Source organism: Bos grunniens, chromosome 28, assembly GCF_055505025.1.
Source record: "Bos grunniens cultivar Pamir isolate PY7600 chromosome 28, Bosgru_T2T1.0, whole genome shotgun sequence".
Taxonomy (NCBI): Eukaryota; Metazoa; Chordata; class Mammalia; order Artiodactyla; family Bovidae; genus Bos; species Bos grunniens.
The window spans coordinates 8,083,222-8,105,989 of record NC_141192.1 but is presented as its reverse complement, the minus strand read 5'-3'; the positions used below and the strand labels follow the sequence as shown (position 1 = coordinate 8,105,989).

Below are 22,768 nucleotides of genomic sequence, written 5' to 3'. Positions count from 1 at the left end.
TCACTTGCAGTTCCTTGTAAGCTCCTAATATTTTAATATATCCCCAGCATTTGTTGTTATTTAAGAACAAAATTGAGAAGAGGCTCTCTTGTTCCAAGAATAATTAAAACTGCAGTAAATCTACTTAAGCTTAATCCAGTTTAAATGAGGACAAAATTTCGGAGGCTTACAATCAGGGAGAGACTGACCTAGCCTGATTATGAGGTTGACTTAATGAATAGAAATAAATGCTAGAATTAGGCATGGAGAAAAACTAGAATGAAGATAATTTCATAAATGGTGAGATCATTAGTGAATTTGTTGTCTTATACTGACTTTTGTTTCTCTGTGTAGACATTTATCTTCAGGGCTTCTGATAATGAATACCTGAATAAGACAGAACCCTGGTGATATTGATAGGTTGACTTTTATAATGTACTATCAGAGTAATTATGCTTCCATTTGATACCTACTGGTGGCATCAAAAAGGATCTTATTTGCATATATTGACTATGAGGTGGTCTAGAGAAAAGCTTTTGCTCCTATATATGACTTACAAGCTTACAGGTGTGTGTGTGTGTGTGTGTGTCCGTCCAGGTTTAAGCTTCCCATTACTTGGATGCCTGTTCATATCAGGAAATCATGCTTGAGTTTTGTCTCTTACAGACTTAAAGGAAAGATCCCCAAGAGATGGTGCGATCCTAGGGCTCCATACTTGGAAGGGATGTGGGGCTGCTTTGTAGAACATGTCCATTCTTTCACAGATACAGGGCTGCTGTCACTCACACTTCTATCCTTAATACCAAGCTATCCAGTAGGAAATGCTATATAAAAACTGAGGTTATAATTTTCTTTGGGCATCTTTTTTTTTTAATGTAGTAGAGCTTAACATGGCACCCCACCCCAGTACTATTGCCTGGAAAATCCCATGGATGGAGGAGCCTGGTGGGCTGCAGTCCATGGGGTCGCTAAGAGTTGGATACGACTGAGCGACTTCACTTTCACTTCTCACTTTCATGCATTGGAGAAGGAAATGGCAACCCACTCCAGTGTTCTTGCCTGGAGAATCCCAGGGATGGGGGAGCCTGGTGGGCTACCGTCTACGGGGTCACACAGAGTCGGACATGACTGAAGCGACTTAGCAGCAGCAGCAGCAGCAGAGCTTAACAAGGATTCACAGAGAGATTTTTAGTATGCTGAAGACTGCTACAGCTTCCAAAAGCAGCCTTGCACATTAGGACCTAAGCTGTGAGCTGTCTCATGGTTTAGCAAACAGTGCTGTACCCATAGATTTTCCAAGGATCCTGGGTCTCTAGGGATCAGGAGCACACTTTCCTTCTCAAAGAGTCAGTATGGGGGAGAGCGCGAAAGACGTAGCCCTTCCCCGAAGAGGAACGCTTGCATTGCATCTACTAAAATATCTGGGTTGTTGTTGCAGTTCAGTTGCTCAGTCATGTCCGACTCTGCAACCCCATGGATTGAAGCATGCCAAGCTTGCTTGTCCTTCACCATCTCCCAGAGCTTGCTTAAACTCATGTCCATTGAATCAGTGATGCTATCCAGCCATCTCATCCTCTGTCGTCCCCTTCTCCCGCCTTCCATCTTTCCCAGCATCAGGGTCTTTTCTAATGTGTCAGCTCTTCACATCAGGTGGCCAATGTATTGGAGCTTCAGCTTCAGCATCAGTCCTTCCCATGAATATTCAGAGTTGATTTCCTTTAGGATTGACTGGTTTGATGTCCTAGCAATCCAAGGGTCTGTCAAGAGTCTTCTCCAAGATCAGTTTAAAGGCATCAATTCTTCAGCACTCAGCCTTCTTTATGTGTCAACTCTCACATCCATACATGACTACTGGAAAAAACCATAATTTAGACTCTATGGACATTTGTGTGCAAAGTAATGTCTCTGCTTTTTAATATGCTGTCTAGGTTTGTCATTGCTTTTCTTCCAAGGAATAAGCGTGTTTTTTTTTTTTTTTTTAATTTCATGGCTGCAGTAATCATCTGCAGTGATTTTGGAGCCCAAGAAAATAAAGTCTATCACTGTTTCCAGTGTTTCCCCATCTATTTGCCATAGATGGGACCATCTCTAGCTAGGAAATTAAAAATTACTAGTGGAAAAATTCAATCACCACAAGTAAAATTAAAAGGAACCATGAGTAAAGAAAATGACATAAAAATAAATTCCTTCAATATACATCTCAGGGCACAGGGAGAGAGACCCCAAGATAGCAAATCATTGACTGCCTGGGGGTGAGATGAGTTTTCCATAAGAGAGATAGAGTCTTTTAAAAGCAGTTGTTTTGTTTTGTTTGCTTCAATGCTGGCTTCAGGAGAAAAGGGGGAAAGGAAGGAAACTGGCATTTTATGTAACCATTACATGCCACTCAGCCCCTTTATTTATGTTTTCCTGGCTTCCCAGATGGCTCAGTGGTAAAAAATCTGTCTACCAATGCAGGAGACACAAGAGAGATGAGTTCGATCCTAGGAGAGGAAAGGCAACTGTCTCCAGTATTTCTTGCCTGGAAAGTCCTATGTACAGATGACCCTGGCGGGTTACTGTCCATAGGGTCACAAAGTACTGGACACAACTAGCATGCACACATATAAAGCACATGTTGAACAAATATGCGAAGTGTGTAGTATTTTCCCCATTATTGATAAAGACAATAGATGAAAGAAGATGAAAACAGTTCTAGCTGGTGTTTAAACAGAGGGGTTCACACCAGTCAACCACACTGCTTCCTGAGTGAGGTGGGCTCATCAGCACGGGGCAGCGTGGTGTTTTTCAGAGTTTTGGGGTAGGCTGCCTGCCCAAATGATTTTCTTCCACTTGTCCAATGTCGGTTTCTAAAAACTCACCACAACATTACTACTTTCTCTGTTTCCATCTTGATAATATGAAATATGATCAAGAGCGAGTCCTATGTACAACAGAAGAGGAAATGGTACAGAATTGGGAGACAATGCAAACAACCTTTACTAATTCCTGTGGAATGAGAGATTGGTTTTTGCCCTCAAAAATGACTTCATAATATGTTTGCATTAATGAAATGCAAAAATGTTGATATTCCCTAGAATAGTAAATTAAGTCCTCTACAATACATTGCTGCTGCTGCTGCTAAGTTGCTTCAGTAGTGTCTGACTCTGTGTGACCCCATAGATGGCAGCCCACCTGGCTACCCTGTCCCTGGGATTCTCCAGGAAAGAACACGAGTGGGTTGCCATTTCCTTCTCCAATGAATGAAAGTGAAAAGTGAAAGTGAAGTCGCTCAGTCATGTCTGACTCTTTGTGACCCCATGGACTGTAGCCTACCAGGCTCCTCCATCCATGGGATTTTCCAGGCAAGAGTACTAGAGTGAGTTGCCATTTCCTTCTCCCTACCATACATTAGATGGAGCCAAATTAAATGGTCAATATCCAGCCATTTATTGCCCCCCATGGCAATTTCATATGATTCTGCCTAATACTTAATGATTATTCCAAGTTAGGCACTGCAATACTCAGTATATTTTAATTCACTCAATCCTCACAATGCTTATGCAGTGAAGGTAATGGTAGCCTCATTATAAATAAGGCGTTCTCTGCTTTCTAGAGTTGGGCTAGAATTCTAGACTCTCAATCCAGGCTGAGTGTAGAACATGTGGTAGGTCTGGAGAAAGAGCATTTGCCTTACAGTATGTTACATGACAGAGACCCCGGGGCATTGTGCGGGCTGCTCTCGTGATTCCATCAAATTGCTCATGCAGATTCTGCAGGAACCTCTACATCACTGAATTAAAGGACCATATTTTATTTGCCCTTTCAGAAACATTCAATAGCCTATTCTTCTAGAAAAATTCCATATGTTTTCTTCTATGATATTGTCATATTCTATTGTTGTTGTGTGTTTTCTTTTTATCCTTTCCTGGTTGGCTGATCTGGGTTTTTTTTATCTGCTCTGCAGCATCCTCTTCTACCCTTCCATGAAATTTTTGAGTCTCGCAAAGCTCTATCTTAGACATTCTTCCCTTAGTACTCTGTATTTTCTCCTGGGGCTGTCTTATCTACACACTTGGTTTAAGTATACGCATAACCCTGAATATTTATATCTGGAACTCTGTCATTTTATCTTAACTCAAATCTGTATATTTAAATGTCTACCTTACACCTCTAGTTGGATGTGTTATAGGTTTTTAAAAACTTACCAAGTCCAACACTGGGCTTCCCCAGACAGTAAAGAATCTGCCTGCAATGCAGGATATCTGGGTTTTATCCCTGGGTTGGGAAGATCCCCTGGAGAAGGACATGGCAACCCACTCCAGTATTCTTGCCTGGAAAATCCCATGGACAGAAAAGCCTGGTGGGCCACAGTCCATGGAGTTGAAAAGAGTCAAACATGACTGAGTGACCAACACATACATGCATAAGTCCAACACTGAATTTGATATCTTTCTTTATAAGTCTGATTCCTCTCTGATATACTCCATCTTAGTTAAGAGTATCATTGTCTAGTCCATTAAGTCTTTTCAACTTAACTGCTTTCACCTTTTTTTATTTTTTTAACTGCTCATCATGGTTGTTAATGTTATCATAGAAGTATCCATCATGTCTCAGTTCAGTTCAGTTCACTCACTCAGTCATGTCCGACTCTTTGCAACCCCATGAATCGCAGCACGCCAGGCCTCCCTGTCCATCATCAACTCCCGGAGTCTACTCAAATTCATGTCCACCGAGTCGGCGATGCCATCCAGCCATCTCATTCTCTATCGTCCCCTTCTCTTTCTGCCCCCAATCCCTCCGAGCATCAGGGTCTTTTCCAATGAGTCAACTCTTCACATGAACTGGCCAAAGTATTGGAGTTTCAGCTTTAGCATCATTCCCTCCAAAGAAATCCCAGGGCTGATCTCCTTCAGAATGGACTGGTTGGACCTCCTTGCAGTCCAAGGGACTCTCTAGAGTCTTCTCCAACACCACAGTTCAAAAGCATCAATTCTTCTGTGCTCAGCTTTCTTCACAGTCCAACTCTCACATCCATACATGACCACTGAAAAACCATAGCCTTGACTAGACAGAGCTTTGTTGGCAAAGTAATGTCTCTGCTTTTGAATATGCTGTCTAGGTTGGTGATACCTTTCCTTCCAAGGAATAAGCCTCTTTTAATTTCATGCTGCAGTTACCACCTGAAGTGATTTTGGAGCCCAAAAAAATAAAGTCTGACACTGTTTCCACTGTTTCCCTATTTGCCATGAAGTGATGGGACCAGATGCCATGATCTTCATTTTCTGAATGTTGAGTTTAAGCCAACATTTTCACTCTCCACTTTCACTTTCATCAAGAGGCTTTTTAGTTCCTCTTCACTTTTTGCCATAAGGGTGGTGTCATCTGCATATCTGAGGTTACTGATATTTCTCCCGGCAATCTTGATTCCAGCTTGTGCTTCTTCCAGCCCAGTGTTTCTCATGATGTCTAAGCTGATATAATAGCCTTCTAATAGGACTCTGCATTTACTTAACCCTTCCTAATCTTTTCTGTAAGTTTCAGGAAAAAAAAATGCAAATATTATCACATCGCTCTCCTGTTTTGAATTTTTCAGTGCCTTTCTGCTGTTGTAAAGACATGCTCATTGTATACCATGTCCCTGCTATCTCCGTGTTGCTCTGCTAAGCTGGTGTGTGCAACGTGCATATGCTCACTCAGTTGTGTCTGACTCTTTGCAACTCCATGGACTGTAGCCCAGCAGGCTCCTCTGTCCATGGAGAGTTCTCCATGCAAGAACGCCAGAGTAGCTTGCCATTTCCTCCTCCAGGGATCTCCCAACCCAGGGATCAAACCTGTGTCCCTTATGTTGCCTGCCTTGGCAGGTGGATTCATTACCACTGGCACCAACTGGGAAGCTAAGCTGGTGGGGAATAGAAAATAACTTTTGCAAAGGCCCAGTGGTAGAGTAAAAATCTTCCGGATTCCCGAACCTGCCATTTTATATCCTAGCAAAGAGCCTTTGCACAACTTGTCTTCTCTTCCTGGACCACTTTTCCCATCCCTATTCCTCTTGCCTAATTGGATCCTGTTTTATATTTAAAATCTCTGGACTCTGTGAATAGGTCAATTTTCCATGTGATATCTTTTGTCAGATTATAAACCTCCTTGTTACAACATTCATTACAGTCAGCATTTTATATCACTGCCTTTATTTAGATAGAAATTAAAATTTATAAAGGTAAAGTAATATATCTTTTGTTACTCATATTAGAGGTGGCTAAAATGAAAGTCAAATGCAAAAATTGCCAGACTTCCAGCCCCTTGCTTCCTGCCCCTCTCCAGGCTTGTTCTTGTTCAGCACTCTGCACCAAAGGCATTGAGAGTACTGGCACTGTAACTCCATCTGGGTCTATAAATCCATTCACAGTCTTTGGAGTTTTAATTTCACTCTTGATTTAAACTCAGAATTGATTTTGTGCATTTCCCCAAGTTATATTTGACTAGATTCAAAAAATGAACAAAAACACCCTGTTGATTTTATGTAGAAATCATTCTTGTAGTGAACACAGTCTTACCTCTTTTGTTTTCATAGGTACTATTATCCACCATTTTCATAGTTCTTTTTATTGGCAGAAGCAGGGTGGAGTAGATTATTATCTGTAAGTCATACTTCTTTCATTAGAGTCACCAACTCAGAGCAATTTAGTGAAATGAAATTCTTTATAAGTTGGTAGATCTACTTACTTGTTTCCAAGTTCACTTGGAAGATTTAATGAGCTTACAAATGTGGGGGTGAAAAGAATGACATTCTTTAAGATGATATATGTCCAAACAAGGTCTCAATGACATACTGTTTTTCTCTTTAATTTGAATCTTTCCCAATTTAAATGTCAAACAAGTCTTGCCAGGGCCACATAATTGCCCCTTTTCATTTATTCAAAAATGTGGATAATGTGATATTCTCTTAGGTTTGCTTTCTTTATTTATTTTTTATACTCCAATCTGAATAAAGACATTAAAAATGGAAATAGAGGGGAAAGGAGAATAGTTCTTGTAGTACATTGTTTCTTAATATACTACTGAAGGAACAACAGCAACAACAACAACAACAACAAAAAACTTTAAAATGTGAGTGGGAGGGAGAAGGAAGGAAGGAAGGTAAATAGACCATAGTCTCTTGTGCAATGTAAAGAAATTAATGAAGACAAGAGGAGGATAATTAACAGAAAGTTCTGAGACCTATGGATGAAAGGTCTTGATGAGATGAAAGAACTGTTGCAGTAGACGTATTTCAGAAAGTGTGCTAGAAGTATAAATGTTAATGTCCAAAAATTGAAATGGTTTGTTTTTGAATTCTTGTTTTTTGCATTAAGAAGCTCTAAGGTATAACCTTGGTAGTAGAGGTTGAGGTTATTTTGCCAGATTATTGGTACTGAGCAGGTCACAGGATGACTAAGTAAATATTCACATGTTACATTGAAGTCCTTTTTCATTCATGATGTCAGTCATAGTAGGGTGGATGAATGGGAGACTGACAGCCAGGGACCAAATCAGAAAACACAGTGTCATCAGTATCACATAAATTGGAGGTCATCACTGGAATAGGAAATTTCTGATAGCAGATTATTTGGGACCCCACCATCATGTTTAAATGCTCCCAGTATGTCTTAAAGTCATGAAAATTCTTTTGATAAGGTTCATATTTGTGATATCCATACATGAGTTCTATTTAGCCATGCAGATACAAAAAAAATAACAGCTGTCTTTAGACCATTGCAAAGACACTGAATTGTAGTAATGCCCTCGTGTTTTCCTATTGACGATAGGAGCAAAACAACTTGGCTTTGAAAGGCTCCTACCAGCTCAAAAATACAACTATGGAGATTGTGTCTGCTGAGCCATGCTAACTTCCGTTCTAATTCTCTTTTTTGAATTCACAGAGAGTGAAGAAGTTTATCAAAGGCAGGTGCTGTCAATTTCATGTATCATCTTTGGAATTGTCATCGTGGGCGTGTTCTGTGCAGCGTTCTACTTCAAAAGCAAGTAAGACCATTTCTCTCAAGTGTTAAAAGGTTACTTCTCAGAGAAGTGCTTTGTCTTTCTTTAAGTTCTCAGTCTGAGCTCTAGGCAGAAGGATTTTGTGCAAATGGGCCCATCAGACATCCTTAAATTACTCTGAATCTTTTGTAGCCTGTGGTGAGTGTGTACAGCGTGTGCATACATGTATGTGTGTGTGTGTGGTTCATCTTTCATGCACATAGTGATCACTCTTCTCTGTGATCATGAACACTCTGTGTTCTTTGCATTTTTTGATGGCCTGCCAGAATTAAAGGCTCAACGTCAGCCTGTCAGTAAGGAGTTAACTCTTCTGAAAAGAGAGGTCACTGCTGAACATCCAACCTTTTATGAAAAAAAAAGAAACAACTCTATTCCTTTTATAGTGTTTTATTTGATACCCATAAAGGTTTTAGCCAAATGTGAAATATGAACACTATAAAACCTACCTTGGTTCACCAGTTAGTATGGACATCTAGAATATGCCCTATGCTTATGTTGCCAAGAAACCAAATCTTCTGCCAAAAGCATTGTGTTTTTTTTTTTCTGACTAGTAAAGTAGAATTAAAAATATATTATGTATTTATAAGTATGTATGTGTATATACATATATGCTTAGATATACATGTTACGAATAACATTGACAGAGGTATTTTATTTATGTAAATGACATAATTTGCCCTTAAGAAATACAGATAAAAATATTATACTGCTTGGTTTCTTGTAAGGTAGACAGGCCTTGAGAAGTTGGCATAGATTCTGTTCCTACAGCTTGTCTGGAATCCAGGCCAACAAGTAATTGCTTTTCTTTGGACTTGTATTTTTCTGCCCATGTGCCCTACTAAAAATGGATCCGTTTCCCAGTATAGTCTGTGATACCTGTCTGCATGTTGTGTATGTCGATCTTTAAAAAGAACAGCAATTTTAAGAAATGATGGAGACTCAGATATGAATCCAAAATTAGGAACTATTATTTTTAATAAACTATTTCAGAATAGGCTTAGATTTTTGGAATTGCCATGAAAATAGTACCGATAGATCCAATATACCCCAGACACAATCTCCCCTATTTTTAACGTCTTTCCTTAGTATGTTGCCTTTGCCGCAAACAGTGCAGCAATAGTGGAATAACAGTGTTACTAACTGAAGTTCGTATCTCCATGTTTCCTTAGTTTTCACCTCATGGGCGTTTTCGCTGTTGTCCCACCCAGGGAACCACATTGCATTTCATCGTTGTGTCTCCTAAGCAACTCTTGGCTGTGGGAGTTGTTAGTGTTCAGTTTTGAACACTTTATCAGGGATACTGGGCTTTTCATTCATTATCTCCCAATCCTCACAACAACTGAAATTATGCATTATTGCTCAATTTTTCAAATCACAGCAGAATTTGATTGTAAAGTATTGATTTGTCAAAGCCCCACAGTAGGAAATTGACAGCAGGTCTTTGCATTTCTTCAATTCTCCTTTAAACTGCATGCTGTTCACCACCCAGCATGTTGACTCGTGTGGTCCTCCCCCAGATGGTGAAAGTGCTTGAGGGGAATCAGGAATGTCATGCCCTGCTGCACTCCATAGCTCTTTATGTTCTTAACAGGCTACATGGTTTCGTGGTCAGGATTTTACATGCATCAGCCTAAGCTGTATTCACATCTTCAGTCTGCCACTTGCTTATTCAGTATTATTAGGGAAATTACATTCAGCCTTGATTTCTGTTTTGGTAAAGTATAGCAAAATATGGCCAAAAATAATGTGTACCTCAGAGAATTTAAGGATTAGTGGGATAATACTGTAAAGAAGGCAGCATAGTGTTTAAAAAGTAAATACTCATTGAAGGCTTGTTGTTGTTAACACCTAGGGTGTCTACACACTGGAACTTACAGGCAGGGTAGCTACGTGAGTAGAGTTCCCTGAGCACGAGAGGGTTAATCACACTCAGCAGAGCATTAGGAGAGTCACCTTGCAAGTGCTGTGTGGGAGAAAGCTGTGTATTTAACAATATGCAAATTACTATGAAGAAGTAGTTAATCACTTATTTTTGGAGTATAATCTGTAGTTGTACCACACTTAAAGACTGATAACGACAGTCACAAGAACAGAGAACAGCTGGGTAACTAGAGGATCTCTATCTTCAGAGCTGTTAGCCTCTCCTTCCGTGGGCTGCAAGTGGGCTTAGTGATGAGCACATCCTCCTGGGGCTCAGCAAGGTGTCAGGGGTTTGCATGGAAACACTGTTCAACTTTCAATGCATAATAGGAGACTCAGGGGACTGAACCAGTGGGAGATGAGTAATCAGGAGGCTGTTGTCTTTCTACCTGCCCAGCCAGGGCACATATTTATTTTATATATATATGTCTAAAAATAACAAAGGAATAATGAAATTTGAAGACTCTTCCAACTGGAGCTGTAGTTCTCATCAGAGACTTAGAAAATATTACCTTCTTCTAGGGCAATTTCCAAGCATAGTTTTCCTTTATTTTTCTCTGAGAGGAAGACCACATTGAACACCAAGCATCTAATTTATATAGCTGAAAGTGATGTAAATTTTTTTAATGCCTTGGCACAAGTTTCTTTGCCCTCATTCCTGGGATTCTAATTCCCTCCAGAAACCTTGGAAATAGCAGAATAAACAGGCTGTACTTTTTCTTTACTTTCAAACATTATAAGATTTTTTTTCCCATGTTATACTTTTTTTTAAACTCATCTTGGAAGTCCTAAGTCATCTTGGATTCTGGGACATGTCTATCATCAGTTTCCTGATAAATTCGCTTGAATCTCCATTCTATATACTGGAATTTACTGTGCCCAGAGAGAATCAGGACTTAACCAAAACATTCTCTTGGTTATTTTTTCTACTTCCCATCATTATTCGGGTCCTGCCACTCTGGCCCTCTCTCCATTCTTTTGTCATCTGTGATATGGCATGACCTCACCCGATAGAATATTACAGCACATTATTAGCCAATGAAAGTTTGAACATAGGTAACAAGAAGAGGTAGAAGTAGGGAACACTTTCTTGAATTCAGAGAATTTTCTGAGTTAATGGAACCCCAGCCACTTTGAAGGTCACAGTGAAATAAATTCTTTTCTCATCAATTCCAAAAAGTTCAAGTATTCCTATAAGTAGTTAATGGAACCATTAATTGAGCCTTTCAAATCTGGCTGACATGGCTCACATGACAAATATAAATTCTTCTAGATTTCCCTTTTACTTTTACCTCGTATGGGCTAAGAAGTATCAGTCTGGCAGCGGGAGTCCATATTAGACTTAGGAAATGCGAGACATAATTGAACTCTGAAAATGAATTGAAATAGGAAAAGAGATACATGGGTGTGGAGGGGGGAGTGGAATAGATGGGGAAAAAGTGGAAACAGTGATTTTGGAGGTGATTTTGGGCTCCAGATGGTAACTGCAACCATGAAATTAAAAGACATTTGCTCCTAGGAAGGAAAGCTATGACAAACCTAAACAGCATATTAAAAAGCAGAGATATCATTTTGCCTACAAAGGTCCATATAGTCAAAGCTGTGGTTTTTCCAGGAGTAATGGTGGATGTGAGAGTTGAACTGAAAAAGGCTGAGCACCGAAGAATTGATGCTTTCAAACTGTGGTGCTGAAGAAGACTGTTGAGACTTCCTTGGATAGCAAAGAGCTCAAACCATTCAATCCTAAAGGAAATCAGTCCTGAATATTCATTGGAAGGACTGATCCTGAAGTTGAAACTCCAATTACTTTGGCCACCTGATGAGAAGAGCGGACTCATTGGAAAAGACCCCGATGCTGGGAAAGATGGATGTCAGGAGGAGAAGGGGGCAACAGAGGATGCAATGGTTGGATGGCATCACCGCCTCTATGGACAATGAGTCTGAGCAAGCTCCAGGAGATAGTGAAGGACAGGGAAGCCTGGCGTGCTGCTGCCCACGGTGTCACAAAGATCTGGACGTGACTTAGTGACTGAACGACAGCAACAGGAAAGATGTTCCAGGAGCAGGAACTGGGACAAATAATTATCACAACTGGGAAAGCATGGGAGGAACGAGGGGAACTGGTGCTACGAGTAGAAAACAGATGCACTACAACTTGCCCTGACTGTATGTTATCATCCTCTGAAGAGATTTTAGATCACAAAGCAAGGCACCTAAGGACAGGCAATGGGTGTTCTGATATGATGCTATGATTCTCTTCATCTGTGGCGGCCTTAGTCCCCACACAGTTATAAGCTAGTACACATAAGTACTAATATAAGCTAGTACACAGTTATAAGAGTTCCTTGACCTGAGATAGCCAGCATCCGATGATAGGTCAGTGTGAGGCTTTGAAGGCCTGGACCACTGCCCCACCATGGGGTGAAAGCCACGCCAGCTTCAGAGCTCCCTGTGGGATTTGCTGAGGTTTTCACTGGAGCCTGCATCACATTCCAACTCCTTCTGCCCCATCCTGCTTCCTTCACTGAGTTTCCACAGGTGTTGATCTTAAGAGACCTCACTAATAAAAACCCTGCACATGATCTCCATCTCAGTGTCTACTTCCACAGGGAGTCAACCTGCAGCATCACAAACAACATCTCCTGCTGGACTTGTTGGGTCTGATATCCCACCACTGTACATCTCATTTCTTCCTGATGAATTGGCCCAGAGCAACTTAAAACCCACTGAACTCTAGAATCACACTGACATTGTTAGGCTAGTGGGTTCCAGTGTGCAGTACTTGTATCTTGTCTTCCCCAGAGCCACTACTCTCCTGAGAGAGCTGATGGCATTGCAGACAGATGCTTCCACTTCCCTTTGTTCCCATCTGCTGAGGGGAGGACGAAAGGGCAAAAATGTATGCCTTGAGAGAGCTGAGGGATGATAGAAAAGGAGGCAGGTTAGAAAAGAAAGCCCATATGTTCTGGAATATTAGTGAGTCAGGACAAAGGTAAGAGGGGGGTAAAGGAAAGCAAATTATTAAAAGGATTTAGGAAATGCAATCAGACATTTTTATGAGGAAAATTCCTTTAGATGTTTACATTTCCCAAACGCTGACTTAGGGAATTCCTGAAAAGATCTTTAGTATTTCTACAGCTAATTCTTGGAAAAATAATCATGTTCTTCCTCTGTGTCAAGCCCCCTTTACTGCTTCCTTATGATTTATTCCAGTAGAACTTCCTCATCTCCCATCTGCTTCATTAGTGAGTCCCTGATAGGATTTTGTGGCTTTCCTGTGCTTCTTAAAATGCTGATAGGATAGATTTGTTTCTAACAACAGGCTACAGATTAGCTGTTAGGAAGTAGATTATTACAAGTATATTAAAACAACTAAGAGTACTGGAGATAAAAGCCCCCTAAATAATTGAAAAGATAAAAGAAATATTTAAACAGAATGACATCACACGAGTATTGTAAATTCAGAGGAGATAATAATGCACAGACCTCCAATTCTTGTAGCAATTCTGTGACTTGCTTGTAAGAGAGGCAATTAACAAGATCTCTTCTTTTATCTCTGAGCCAGTGTCCTGATTCCATCATCTCCTCATATAACTAAGCTTACTAAGTGATGAGGAGTGTAACTGATTAATATTGAGGAGTGTAACATTAATACTCTCCACGTGTCCACAGTATTTATGGAAAAGAGCTTATCCAAACTCCATTGATGGAGGAGGAAACTGAGGCTACAGAAGTTTGGGGAATCAGTCATTTTGATTTGAGGAATCAAAGCAAAGCTGTTGGGACACAGAGCTGGAATTCAAATCTCACTCCCTCTGATACTCAAGCCCATGGTGCATAGAGGGATGTCTGCCTCAAAAAACTCACTTCAAGAGACGGAGAGACGGTGAACAGTCACCACCAAGGCTCTGTCCTTGGTGTGGGCCCTGGGGAACGAGGCAGAAGTCTAGGGCAGATGATTCTGTGAAGTTTGTTTGCTTGTTTGTTTCATGGGTACTGGGTCTTATGTTGCTAGTTAATTGCTATAAAGCTCTTACGAGAGCAGCTAATAAGGCAGTACTTTGTACAGTTCATACAACAGTCACTCCACATTTGCAGGCAGGGGTAATTTACTTGGAATCCAAAACCTGACAATAGTCTCAGGTTCTTGGCCTTCCCACCAAGAAGCAGTGTGACCATGGGCAAGTGGTTTGACAGTCGTGAGTAGTGCCTCAAAATGAGGAGTATGCAGCTAGATTCGTTTGGTTCTAATCCAGCTCTACCACTGTCTAGCTGTTTGACTTTGGACAAATTATTTAACTTCTCTGTGCCTCAGTTTTCTCATCTATTAAGTAAGCGTAGGATTGATGGCTTGTCATACAGAATTATTGTGAAAAATAAGTGAGCTAAGACATGTAAAACACTTCAAATGATGCTTGGCATCTTTCAAGAATTAATTTTTATTACTTATAAATTAATCCTTCAAGAGTTAATTTTTTTCTTATTATTTACAAAAGTTCTAACAAATTCTGCATTCAGGGCAGATGGTAAAAATAAATGAAGTGTTTTTAAACTATAAAGAAGAAAATAGACCCCTGTTATGTCATGTGTGCAAGTTATCCAGTCAAGCTATACCTATCTGAAATGGACAGATATAAACCTAACTTTGCAAGTATGTTATATGTGGCTGCTAGGTCCAAGTGTCAAAGTTGTCTACTTGTAACTTCAGAGCATTCCTAATTCTCTTTAGTTGAGCACTCAAGGTTAAGGACCTCTTACATCCAGTAGGGAGAGGACAATGCATTACATTTCTGCCTTTAGAGTGCCATGGGGTGTGAATCCTGGCTATTAATGGGTAATGCCAAGTATTTCTTTGTGGGGTTGAAAATGAAGGGAGGTCTCTTTGTTAACTGAATTTATCTTGCTATAGAAAATGACAAATATAGATGTCAGGAGTGAATGAACCTCAAAAAAAAGGCATAAATTTATGTGACTATTTATACATGGATTTATTTAAACTTGCAGGAAACAAGCTAAACAAATTCAAGAGCAGCTGAAAGAGCCACATAATGGTAAAAACTACAGTCTCAAAGCATCTAGCACAATGGCAAAGTCCGAAAACTTGGTGAAGAATCATGTCCAGCTGCAAAATGTAAGTAACATGTCCATACATCCCTTCCCACAGCTACTCTCACTGCTCCCAGTCCAGAGGGGATGCGGAACCTGTGATCAGACTTGCCTACTTTTTTCAGTACTCTGTAGATTTTTCCTTAAATCATGTTGCATTTTTGTGTGTGTACACAGTACTGCAAAAAAGAAAGAAAAATTAATTCTCAGCTCTTGATTATAATCTGTAACATAATTAATCTCTGGAAGCAAAAAGAGCTTCAGTTGTTTGTTCCATAATCACTTACTGAATTCTTCCTTATGTCAGAGATCGTGCTAGGCACCAGGGGTACGATGTTCCTTATTGTATGGAAACTGACATAGTGAAAAAATAGACACCCAGAAGAGGTTTGTGGGATGAGCGGGTTGCTATTGCAACAGAGGTGGGAGAAGAGACCAAAAGGAGGTGGTGGGGGCAGAAGTGGAGGCAGCAAAAAATGCAGGCTTGAACTGGAAATTGAAGAATAGGAAAGGTTCATCAGGGAGTCAGAAAGCCAAGGACTAGATAGAGACTAGAATAAGCAGAAAGAATAAACGCAGGGAATCCTAAGAATACATACTATATTCAGACGACTCTGAATTAAAGGGTATGAGAAAAATCAAAGCTCATAAACACGGGAAGGGAGAGTTGTAGTCCTGGGGTTGTTGCTTCCTAACACCACACCTCAACAGATACCAGAATTTGAAGTTAAATACAAGCTTTTTGAATCCTGTGTTCTTTTTGTGTGTGTGTGGCTGCTCTGGGGCTTCATTGCAGCATACAGGGTCTTCAGTTGAGACAATTCTTTAGTTGTGGTGCAGCTTAGAGGATATTTAGTTGCACCATGTGGGATCTAGTTCCCTGACCAGTGATCCAACCCAAGCCCTTTGCATTGGAAGCATGGAGTCTTAGCCACTGGACCACCAGGGAAGTCTCGAATTCTGTATTCTTTCTAAAGTAGTTTTTCATGATTTCTGAGATATATTGAAAAGCACTGAAAGTGAAAGTGAAGTCGCTCAGTTGTGTCCGACTCTTTGCAACCCCATAGACTGTACAGCCTACCAGACTCCTCCGTCCCTGGGATTTTCCAGGCAAGAGTATTGGAGTGGGTTGCCATTTCCTTCTCCAGAGGATTTTCCTGACCCAGGGATCAAACCTGGGTCTCCTGCATTGTAGGCAGATGCTTTACCGTCTGAGCCACCAGAGAACAAATGTTACTGAAGTCAGGTTCTGCTGCTCCCTGTTCAAAACCCAATACTCCAGAGACAAATGTAACTTACAAGATTCTGCTCTGTTTTAAAGAGCAGTTTTAAAGGGTTAATCGAATTGTTTGGGGAAGAGATCAGGGTTTGTAATCTTCCACTCTGTGCAGACTTTCTTCTGATTGTGTTGTGCTTAGTCACTCAGTCGTGTCCAGCTCTTTGTGATTCCATGGACTGTAGCCCACAAGGCTCCTCTGTCCGTGGAATTCTCCAGGCAAGAATACTAGAGTGGGTGGCTATTGCCTTCTCCAGGGCATCTTCCCAACCCAGGGATCAAATCCAGGTCTCCCGCATTGCAGGCGGATTCTTTACCATCTAAGCCACCAGGGAAGCCCATTCTTCTGATTGGTCTATGGTGAAATGACAGGTTGGTGCTCCAGAAACCTGGTGCTCAGCCTGAAGCTGCCATTCTCTCTGGGTGGGGGCCTTAGTTCCTGCAGAACTCAAAGAAATTGTTATGTATATTTCATGTAAAGGAACCAGGACTTGGCCCCATGCTGCTCTATTGTTTACTGACTGTTCCTCCTTCATTTCTCTATCCCCTCCCTCCTCTGATTAGTAACTGTTTGAATCTGCTCTTTACAACTAAAGGAAGGTCAAGGAGGCTGATTGATGCCTATTTCCTAAACATAATAAATGAGGACACAGAAAGGATTTGTACCCAGGAAGACTCCATGGGTCCTGCTCCATTTCACAAAAGCCATCTAAGACAGACTAGAAGATTCCTGTCAGGCTAGCAATTCTTTGACCCCATGCAAGACTGCACTTCCAGATTCTGAGACCCAAAAGGAAAGCACAAAGGTGGTGGTATAAACCTAGATTTGAGTATAATACACGATCACCCAGGATACATTCACACCCTTCCAAATGTGTAAATCACTGGGAATTTAAACATCATTTGTGATTTTGGGAAATCATTACTCAGAAAGTCGCCATTATGCTGTGTGTGACAGATGTACTTAGATACTTAATGCAGAATTCATAAATCATAATCGCTTCCCAGAAAAGTTTTGTTAAACTTGTAATCACGGCTATGTGTAGGGATTGTTCTTTTCTGAAACAGAGCAAATGTTTTTGTTAGTGATTTCTAATGAATATTATCCCATGACTGTAAAACAAATACTGTAATGGAGGGCTTCTTAGCAATTGAACCTATCACAGATAAAGCCAGAGGCTGGTTATGGTAGTGAGAACAGATTTTTGATTAGTGATATACTGTTGCATTACAGAAGAGAATCTTGTTTGAACACAACTTCTATTCTTACAGAGGTGACTGGATGCTTGAAAAGGACAATGAGGGTGATCTTGGCTGGCTCAGCCTGCAGCAGCTTGAAGCAGGATTTTGATTCCTGGCCAGAGACTGAGGTCAGTCTTGGAGTGAGAGCACCAGACCTTAGTCACTTCACCAGTGGCCAATGACAAGGTCCTGGCCCTTTGGCTTTGCAGAGAAAGAATCCCCACAAAGATAGAAAGCAGTAAAATGGAGTGTTTATTAGGAGGAAAAAGAGTCTAGAATGTACGGATAGATACACAGGCAGACTCAGAGAGAGAGCCGTGCCCACACGGTAGTTTAAATCACTTACATGGGGCATTTCTTCTGGTTATCCTTTGGCCAATTGTTTAGATTTGCCTGATTCTGAGTATTTGGTAGGATCCTACTATATGTGCATCTGTGTCTCTTAGCCAAGATGGGTTCCCCTGAAGAGGACTCCTCTTTTGACCTCCAAGGAGCTTTCTATGCATGTGTGAGTTTCTCTAACTGCAAGAATGAGAAATACGTGCTTTGTTATCTTTATTCTGGGCAGGGCCAAGCCTCCTCTCTCTCCATTGGCCTGCTATTCTTATCTTAGAGTTTCAGTCCACAGGGAACTTATCTCCAATTTCTTCATCCTGGGGCGCCTAGGTACCTCCTATCTCAAGGGAGTAGGGAAGGGAAACAGTGGGGCTTTACAGTCAGGGAAGAGAAAAATGACCAAGAGTTGGTCATAGAAATGAGTTTAAGCCCTCTGTGTTTATTAGCTGGCAATTATTAAACTTAGGGTCCTGTCTTAGGGACTCACTGAAGACCAGGGACATGACTAGCCTTTGGGTATCCCCATTCATTGCAGGAAAAATAGGGCACAAGAGGAGAGTCATGCGCAAAGTAGTAGGTGAGTCCCTGGGACTAGCTACCAAGTGAGGGTCCTTGGCTTTGCTCAGAAAAGAATTAAAGGGCTAGCCACAGTAAAGAGAAAGGTTTATTTAGAGAGGTATACATTCCATAGACGGAATGTGCGTCATTTTGGAAGACAGTAAACTGCCCCAAATATGGGGTAGTTAGTTTTATTGGCTTGGCAATTTCACAGGCTAATGAGAGAGGAGTATCCCAACTCTTTTGGGAAGGCGGTATATATTTTCAGGAATTGGGCCACTGCCCATTTTTTGAACTTTTATGGTTGGACTTGGAAGTGTCATGGCCCTTGTGCGTAGTGTCATTTAGAAGTTTCGTTGTCATTGTTCAGACACTCAGTTATGTTCAGCTCTTTTAATCTAATAGACTGCAGCACAACAGGCTTCCCTGTCCTTCACCATCTCCCAGAGTTTGCTCAAACTCATGTCCATTAAGTCGATGATGCCACCGATCATCTCATCCTCTGTCATCCCCTTCTCCTCCTGCCTTCAATCTTTCCCAGCATCAGGGTCTTTTCCAATAAGTTCTTCACATCAGGTAGCCCAAGTATTAGAACTTCAGCATCAGTCCTTCCAATGAATATTCAGAGTTGATTTCCTTTAGGATTTACTGGTTTCATCTTTTTGCAGTCCCAGGGATTCTCAAGAGTCTTCTCCAGCACCACAGTTCAAAAGTATCAGTTCTTCGGTGCTCAGCCTTCTTTCTGGTCCAGATTTCACATCTGTACGTGACTACTGGAAAAACCATAGCTTTGACTATATGGACCTTTGTTGCCAATGTGACATTTCTGCTTATTAATGCGTTGTCTAGATTTGTCATAGCTTTTCTTCCAAGGAGCAAGCATCTTTTAATTTCAAGGCTGCAGTCACCGTGTGCAGGGATTTTTGAATCCAAGAAAGTCAAGTCTGCCATTGTTTCCATTGTTTCCTCATCTATTTGCCATGTAGTGATGGGACTGAATGTCATGTTAGTTTTTCAGATGTTGAGTTTTAATACAATGTTTTTCACACTCCTTTTTCACCTTCTTCAAAAGGCTCTTTAGTTCTTCATCACTTTCTGCCATTAGGGTGGTGTCATCTGCATTTCTGAGGTTACTGATATTTCTGTCAGCAATCTTGATTTCAGCTTGTGCTTCATCCGGCCCAGCATTTCACATAATATATTCTGCATATGAGATAAATAAACAGGGTGACAATATACTGCCTTGACATATTCCTTTCCCATGAACCAGTCTGTTGTTCCATGTCCAGTTTGGACTATTGCTTCCTGACCCACATACAGATTTCTCAGGGGGCAAGTAAAGTGGTCTGGTATTCCCATCTCTTGAAGAATTTTCCACAGTTTGTTGTGATCCACACAGTCCAAAGCTTTGGCATAGTCAATAAAGCAGTAGTAGATGTTTTCCTGGAATTCTCCTGCTTTTTCAATGATCCAATGGATGTTGGCAATTTGATCTCTGGTTCTTCTGCCTTTTCTAAATCCAGCTTGTACATCTGTAAGTTCTCAGTTCACATAATGTTGAAACCTGGCTTGAAGGATTTTGAGTATTACCTTGCTAGCAAGTGAAATGAGTGCAGCTGTGTGGTAATTTGAACATTATTTCACATTGCCCTTCTTAGGGATTGGAATGAAAACTGACCCTATATAAGCCATGTAGCCACTGCTGTGTTTTCCAAATTTGGTGGGTTATTGAGTACAGCACTTTAACAGCATTATCTTTTAGGATTTGAAATAGCTCAACTGGAATTCCATCACCTCCCCTAGCTTTGTTCGTAGTGATGCTTCCTAAGACCCACTTGACTTTGCTCTCCATTATGTCTGGTTCTAGGCGAGTGTTCACACCATCATGGTTAACTTGGTCATGAAGATTTTTTTTGTATAGTTCTTCTGTGTATTCTTGCCACCTCTTATTAACATTTTCTGCTTCTGTAGGGTCCATAGCATTTCTGTCCTTTATTGTGCCCATTTTTGCATGAAATGTTTCCTTGGTACCTCTAATTTTCTTGAAGACAATAGTCTTTCCCATTCTATTGTTTTCCTCTATTTCTTTGCATGGCTCAGTTAATAATGCTTTCTTATCTCTCCTTGATATTCTTTGAAATTCTGCATTCAGATAAGTATATCTTTTCCTTTCTCCTTCACCTTTTGCTTCTCTTCTTTTCTCAGCTATTTGTAAGGCCTCCTCAGACAACCATTTTTCCTTGTTGCATTTCTTCTTCTTGGAGATGGTTTTGATCCCTGTCTCCTGTACAATGTCATGAAACTCCATCCATAGTTCTTCAGGCACTGTGTCTATCAGATCTAATCCCTTGAATATATTTGTCACTTTCACTATATAATTGTAGGGGATTTAATTAAGGTCACACTTGAATGCCCTAGTAATTTTCCCTACTTTCTTCAATTTAAGTCTAAATTTTGCAATAATGGGCTCATGGTCTGAGCCACAGTCCTCTCTCGGTCTTGTTTTTGCTAACTGTTTTGCTTTTCCATGTTCAGCTGCAAAGCATATAATCAGTCTGATTTAGGTATTGATCATCTGTGATGTCCATGTGCAGAGTCCTCTCTTGTGTTGTTATAAGAGGGTGTTTGCTATGACCAGTGCATTCTCTTGGCAAAACTCTTGTTAGCCTTTGCCCTGCTTCATTTTGTACTCTAAGGCCAAAGTTGCCTGTTATTCCAGGTATCTCCTGACTTACTACTTTTGCATTCCAGTCCCCTATGATGAAAAGGACATTTTTTTTTATGTTAGTTCTAGAATGTCTTGTAGGTCTTCATAGAACCATTCAACTTCAGCTTCTCCAGCATTAGTGCTTGTGGCATAGACTTGGATTACTCTGATATTGAATCATTGGCCTTGGACACAAACTGAAATAATTCTGTAATTTTTGAGATTGTACTAAAGTACTGCATTTCTGATTCTTTTGCTGACTATGAGGCCTGCTCCTTTTCTTCTAAGTGATTATTGCCTGAAGTAGTAGATATAATGGTCATCTGAATTAAATTTGCCCATTCTGATCCATTTTAGTTCAGTGATTCCTAAAATGTCAATCTTCACTCTTGCCATCTCCTGTTTGGCCACTTCCAATGTACCTTGATTCGTTGACCTAATATTCCAGGTTCCTATGCAATATTATTCTTTACACCACTGGACTTTATTTTCACCACCAGACACATCCACAATTTGGTGTCGTTTCTGCTGTGGATCAACCTCTTCATTCCTTCTGGAGTTATTTCTCTGATGTCTTCTCCAGTAGCATATTGGACACCTACCAACCTGGCCCCGGGGAGGTGGGAGAGGGTGATGGGGAGGGCTCATCTTTTAGTGTGATACCTTTTGGCTTTTCGCATTGTTCATGGGATTCTCAACACAAGAATGCTGAAGTGGTTTGCTATTCCCTTCTCTAGCGGACTACATTTTGTCAGAACACTTCACCATGACCCAGCTGTCTTGGATGGCCCTATGGCATGATGTATTATAATGAGCATATAATGAGGTTCAAGGTCTAGTGGAAGATCAATGCAAAGAAATAGAGGAAAACAATAGAATGGGAAAGACTAGAAATCTCTTCAAGAAAATTAGAGATACCAAGGAAAAATTTCATGTAAAGATGGGCACAATAAAGGACACAAATGGTATGGACCTAAAAGAAGAAGATATTAAGAAGCGATGGCAAGAATACACAGAAGAACTATACAAAAAAGATCTTCATGTCCCAGATAATGACGATGGTGTGATCACCCACCTAGAGCCAGACATCCTGGAATGTGAAGTCAAGTGGGCCTTAGGAAGCATCACTACAAACAAAGCTAGTGTAGGTGATAGAATTCCAGTTGAGCTGTTTCAAATCCTAAAAGATGATGCTGTGAAAATGCTGCACTCAATATGGTAACAAATTTGGAAAACTCAGCAGTGGCCACAAGACTGCAAAAGATCAATTTTCATTCCAATCCCAAAGAAAGGCAATGCCAAAGAATGCTAAAACTACTGCACAATTGCACTCATCTCACTCACTAGTAAAGTAATGCTCAAAATTCTCCAAGCCAGGCTTCAACACTACGTGAACTGTGAACTTCCAGATGTTCAAGCTGGTTTTAGAAAAGGTAGAGGAGCCAGAGATCAAATTGCCAAAATCTGTTGGATCATTGAAAAAGCAAGAGAATTTCAGGAAAACATCTACTACTGCTATATTGATTACGCCAAAGCTTGAGTGTGTGGATCATAACATACTGTGGAAAATTCTTCAAGACATGGGAATACCAGACCATCTGACCTGCCTCTTGAGAAATCTGTAT

At 40.6% G+C, this 22,768-nt stretch overlaps 1 protein-coding gene across 7 annotated transcripts in view; it reads left to right on the top strand.

The window, feature by feature from the left end:
• NRG3 (neuregulin 3) overlaps positions 1-22,768 on the top strand; it is a 1,239,421-nt gene that overhangs the window by 1,183,370 nt on the left and 33,283 nt on the right. For all 7 annotated transcript variants that reach the window (XM_086382916.1, XM_086382914.1, XM_086382915.1 and 4 more), the window contains exons 5-6: positions 7,881-7,983; positions 14,923-15,049. In XM_086382916.1, the coding sequence (XP_086239042.1) occupies positions 7,881-7,983; positions 14,923-15,049 (230 nt within the window). The remainder of the gene's footprint in view (positions 1-7,880; positions 7,984-14,922; positions 15,050-22,768) is intronic.